This window comes from Asparagus officinalis, chromosome 10 (assembly GCF_001876935.1).
Source record: "Asparagus officinalis chromosome 10, Aspof.V1, whole genome shotgun sequence".
In the NCBI taxonomy this organism is placed as follows: Eukaryota; Viridiplantae; Streptophyta; class Magnoliopsida; order Asparagales; family Asparagaceae; genus Asparagus; species Asparagus officinalis.
This window is the reverse complement of record NC_033803.1, coordinates 33725470-33730819: the sequence shown is the minus strand read 5'-3', so window position 1 is coordinate 33730819 and position 5350 is coordinate 33725470. Positions and strand designations below refer to the sequence as shown.

Here is a 5350-nt window from a genome sequence, read left to right as displayed (position 1 = left end):
TCGACACGGCTTGCGGATCAACGCTTCTCAGTTCCATAGTATCCTGGAACTGTATTGCGCGGAAAGCAGCACATTTTTCACCCCCAAGGTGAGCTTGGTATCACCCCTCACGAGATGTACGACGTGTCGGGGCTGCCTTTGGGAGACTTTCCTTACCAGCTGTCGAACCATTCCCCTTTGGTGGTTGAAACTCTGTGGGAGTTACTCTGCCACTACCACATATGCCTCAGTACCCTAGGGGCCTCGGATCACAAGGGGAAGAAGAAGAAGACCCCGGGGATCAGCCACAAGAATTGGGCTGATTACCTGTTCCCGGGGAACGATGTCAAGGGGAATCCCGCTCTCCCATTAGGAGCGTGCGACCAGCCCGAAGTGGAGGCGAGGACAGCTAAAGAAGGAAGCACCATGACTCTCGACCGCGACGAGGGCGGGTTTACATTTGGTACGGTCTTCCACTCGTTCCATCATCAAGCAAAGTTCCTCATCTCGGGGAAGGCGCTGCTCGCGGGGTACCTCATGTTATGGCTGAAGAGGTGCGTAATCCCCACTCACTCCTTTGAGGCTCTTCCTATGGAGGTCGTGTATCCGGCGGTTTGCCTAGCTCACGGGAAGTCTTACTCCCTGGTATCGGCGACGATAGCGTGCATTCATCGGGGGCTCCGTACTCTGACGGCCCAATTCTGCCGTGTGTCGGTCCTTGATGAGGGGGAAGGAGTAGTTATCAAAACTCCCAATCCTAGGGTGGGGCTACCGTACACCTACTTGATGGCGTGGTTCGTATACCACTGCGAATGTTTGATGAGCGCCCCGGCGGTGCTCCAGGGCGATAAGTTTGTCCCCTTCGTCCAGCGCTTGGAGAGGTGCTCTTGGAAATGCAAGGACATCCCTGATGCGAGGAAGACGCTCTCCCACTTCGGGCATTATAATTTTCGCCGCTTCTTCCCTTATTTCAGCGGGGGTGGGTATGGAGAAATTCTCAGGGATGCTCCGACGGCGGATCACTACACGGTCCTTACTCGCGGTGCCTTTCGCTGGTTGGTGAATATCCGACCGGGGTATCACATTCTGAGAACGGGCCCTACATGCTATCTCGAGCCATACATCCCCTGCAGGTTCGCCCGCCAGTTTGGGTATGATCAATTGTATGTGGGCAACGCCAATCCCTACCTGCGCTTTGAAGGAGGACTGGTGGATGGCGCTCGGGGATGGTTCTGGACTCATGCTGGTGGCACCCAGGCTCGTTTTGAGCTGCCCGCGCGGGATCGCGATTTACACCACACGCTCTTATACTGCCGCTGGTATCGGGGCGCTAGTGCTAATCCTGCCAATTTCTGGTTCCAGAACTCATGTCTGGTGGAACGCGATCGTCCTATCAGGGGTTCTCTCCGCTCTTCGAGGCGAAGGGGCCACCAAACTGCTAGGGAGTTGTTCTCGGATGATCCAATTAAGGATACCGAGGGTTTTGACGCCGGCTTAGACGAATCCGAGGTTCCCGAGGTTCGAGTTCCTTCTCCCTGTCCTTCGCTGGATGCCCCTGTCGAACCAAGGGAATTCGGGCGCCCAAGACCGGTCCAAAGTCCGACCACTGGACAAATGGGGGCGCTGCTTCTGTCTCCGAGTAGCTCGCTTCTCTCGAAGCATCAACGGGAGGCAGCGGCCGAGAGTTCCCGAGCGGGGGCGGCTAAGAAGGCCCGTGGTGATGAGACAGCGGAGACCATCCGAGCGGCGGAAGGTCGGGATAATGCTCCCCAGGTAAGCATTCCTGGAGCAGCGACGTCTGGATCTGGAGCTGCACTGCCTGCCCCTTCTGCTGCATTGGGGGCGGCTCTGGCGACTTCGGAGGACGCTCCTTCGCAGACTGGTGTGAGGCCACAGACGGGAGTCCCAGCGGCTTCCGCGTCCGCATCAGGAGGGAATTTTTGCATAGCGTCTTTGATCGCAACGATGATCCCGTACCTTTTGACATTGGTATTGGACCTATGCAGGCGTGATTGGGAAGGTGATCTCCATTCCTTCCGACGAAGAAGGGGAGGCTGGAGACGAGGAGGGGTCTACCGGCTCAGGTAAGCGTGTATTTTAGCATTACTTTTCCTTCCGTTAGTAGGGTCCTTTTCGAAGGGTCTCTGTTAACCTCTTTTCTGTGTATTTGTAGCTGATCCTACCTGTGAAGTCGCAGGTGAGGAGGGTCCTCATTCTTGGGAGAATCGCTCATCCGAGGAGGCGGGCGAATCTGAGGAGGGTGACAATGTCTCGGTTCACGAGGCATTGTCCAGTGAGGAAGAGGATTTGGCTCTTGAGGACGCGCCTGGCCAAATAGGGGGATCTCCTGCTCCTGCGGAAGCGTCGGCTGGGGGTCGTTCATCGGCGCGAGAGTCTCCGCTTCAACGGGAGGCTCCTACTCTGCAGGTGCGAGCTCTGGCCAATTTTGAATATACTTTGGCCCACTGCACCCGGCTGGTCTTGGAGGAGAATTGCCCCTTCGAAGAATTCAAGGAAGTTCTTGAACACGATGCGTCCTTCTTGCGTAAGAGGCTCGGCGCTACCGCGGCGAGGCCCTATTTTCAGCGTCTGAACGAAGTGGAGGGGGCTGTTCGGCAGCTGCTCACTCTTCGTGCGGAAAGCTCTGTTCTTGTTGATCTCGCCTCCCGCGAAGTTCGAGTAGCTATGGTAGATCGTGATCGCCGCCTGAACGAGAACATGACGCTAGAGTTAAAGTTGTCAGCAGAGTCGGAGCAGGTCAAAGCCGAGGATGCACGGGTGGCCCGTGAGGAGGAAACAGTCGATAGTCAGTTCTCCCGACTCTCCTTCGAAGTAGAGAGGCTGAAACAGGTCGTAGCCGAAGCACAGGCTTCCCTGGCCGTTCAAGAGAAGGCTCGTGATCGCGTGGCAAAAGAGTTGGAGGGCGTTAAATCTCGCCGGCGATTGACCACTGACTCTGTCGAGGAGAAGGATCGAGCTCTCAAGGATGTCAGGGAGACCATTCAAGACTTGATCTCGTGCACAGAGGAAGACATTCGTCGTGAGGTCCTAGGGAGGCTCGAGCTTCGCCATGCTGAAGAAATTCGTGAGGCGGAGCTGAGATTGAAATCCTTGTAATTTGCCTTTAATTTTCCGCTTGTAATGGGACTTCTTTTTCCTGAATGAAATTAGCTCTTTTGTTTTTGGCCTATCGTCACTTGCGTGTGTGCTCTATCTTGTAATCCTGCATTAGTCAGAATTTGGCCGTAGGAGAACCTCAACTACAGAGGAACTCTTGTCAGCGGGTTTCTGCTGCAAGATTATCTCATCTGCAGGCGAATTTTGTTCGCAGGCGAATTTGCAGGAATTAACGGCGAACCTGGCTTTGACCGGGTTCCGCTTTCAGTGGGCCATGTGTTAATCCACGTGTACGCCGGTTAAGGAGACGTGGGCTAGCTGTTTCGCATTAAATGTGAGGTAGTGGGCCTCTTCGTCCCCCGCGCCCGATTCGGGCCGTTGTTGTAGATCGTGGTCGTGAACCGTTAGATCTTGTTCGTCCTCACCCTTCAACTGTTTTAGCCCCGAACGGTCTAATCGAATATTGAGTAACCGTCTAGGACTCGTAGGGTATTTAACGCCCCTACCCTCTATTAAGAGGATCTACAGCCTCTTCATCATCTTCCCTCATAAGCCCGAATTTCCCCTTTCTTCCTTCTCCTAATGGCACCGAAGGTGAAGAGGGTCGTTTCCAAGAAAAGGAAGGAGCCGTCTTCTTCAGGCGCTGCTGAGGCTGCCGCGGCTGAAGGTACCTCCTGCTTCTATTTTTTGCGTGAACTTAGTAGGTATTCTTCCATTGGCTCCTTTCTGTGTTATTGTCGCATTTTACAGATCGAAGGGAACAGCCGGTCGCTGAGGAATATGCGGCCGAGCCTATCTTAATTTTGGACGACGAGTCTGAGGGTCCTGCGACCCCCACTGTCTCAGATCCCGCTCCTCAACCGGGAGCCGAACCTTGCCTCGAAATTCCGCCCATCACGGCGCTCGCTCCGGGCCAACGGCCTGTTCCGATCGAGTCCTTGTCCTGGCAGGCTCGCATCGAAGAGTTCGAGAGCGCTGTGAGGCAGGTGATCTCCCTCGTCGAACTCGACATGGGTAGTTTTGACAGTTTCAGGCAGTCCCTCTATAACCGCGTGGCTGATTTACGGCGAACGGGTGAAAATCAGCTTGCTACCCGTTGCGTACGTGAACTCCGTCTCTTGGAGCCACACATGATAAGGTTAGAGACCTTGCTACGGGGAGGTCCGGAGGCCAACATGGAGTCTTGCATGGCTCATGTCAGGCGTCAGGACGCCCTGGAGCAGGAGACCCGCTCTAAGGAAATAGCGGATTTGGAGTCTGTTACCAACTTTTGGGTAGGTCAACAACACTCGCTAGAGGAGCAGATTATTAACCTCAACCGCACCATGGCTCGCCTGTGCCGAGGCGGAAACTCGACGCCTGCAAGCCTTGCGCCAGGCGGATGCCGCCGCCAGGTCGAACCGCGAGGACCGGATTCGAAAGGCTGCTGAAAACAAGGCTCGGGAAGACCACGCGAGCCAGGTGGAGGCGACCAAAGAAGAGATCTCCACTTTCAGCGTGTTCGACTAAGACTTTTGTTTTATTTGTGTTAAGACATTTTGCTTATGACTTGTTTATTTATGAAGTCATAACTTTGTTCAAATGTATTGTCTTAAAACACTGGGTGCATGTTTTGTTTCTTTGAACGTAACATTATGACTTTCGCAATTGCAAAAACCATAACTTTGTTCAAATGTACCGTCTTAAAGTCTCAATGAGGTTTGTGCCCGCTTATTGTGCGTATACCCTTTGGATACGTCGCTTTCCAGTATTTTGCTCTGTTATTGCAGACGATCTCGTATCGCGGGCGAAGTCCTTTGTGCGACGACGAGTCTACTTTCGAAGCCAAACTCTGCTCCGATGAGTTTATGCAATCGACGAAATCAAGGCGACGGCGAGTTCGCTAAAATGGTGAAACTCGGTTTCTGACGAGTTCGAATTGCTGGTGGAACTCAATTGATTGACGAATTTTTTTCCAGGCGGGACTTGATCGCGGCGATGTTCGCTTGAAAGCTCCTCTCAACTTGTTGGCGATTTCAAGTAGATGGCAAAGCTCATCTGCTGGCGAGTTTCGCTTGGCAACGGAACTCAATGGCTGGCGAGTTTATGCTGCGGGCGAAACCCGTATGATAATGGGCTTGTGTTGGAAACCCGACTCGATTTGCCCGGCGAGTTTGAACTGTAGGCGAAACTTGAGCAGTCAGCGAGTTTGTCCAACAGTCGGAGATCCACTTGCGGGCGAAGCTCGTGCCACGTGTCGGTCTGCGGGCCCAAA

General features: G+C 53.9%; 1 protein-coding gene across 1 annotated transcript; it reads left to right on the top strand.

The window, feature by feature from the left end:
* Positions 1594-3096, top strand: LOC109826622 (spindle assembly checkpoint component MAD1-like). Its single transcript, XM_020393644.1, has 4 exons — positions 1594-1861; positions 1986-2063; positions 2153-2289; positions 2407-3096. Exons 1-4 carry the CDS (start codon positions 1594-1596, stop codon positions 3094-3096), a joined length of 1173 nt encoding a protein of 390 aa, XP_020249233.1.

Bases quoted from the DNA above. Each gene is read 5' to 3' on its own strand.
- LOC109826622 (XM_020393644.1), top strand. From the start codon at position 1,594: ATGGGGGCGCTGCTTCTGTCTCCGAGTAGCTCGCTTCTCTCGAAGCAT. The intron at 1,862-1,985 runs GTGTGAGGCCAC...GGACCTATGCAG, and splicing joins GGACGCTCCTTCGCAGACTG to GCGTGATTGGGAAGGTGATC. The intron at 2,290-2,406 runs GCTCTTGAGGAC...CCTACTCTGCAG, and splicing joins CCAGTGAGGAAGAGGATTTG to GTGCGAGCTCTGGCCAATTT.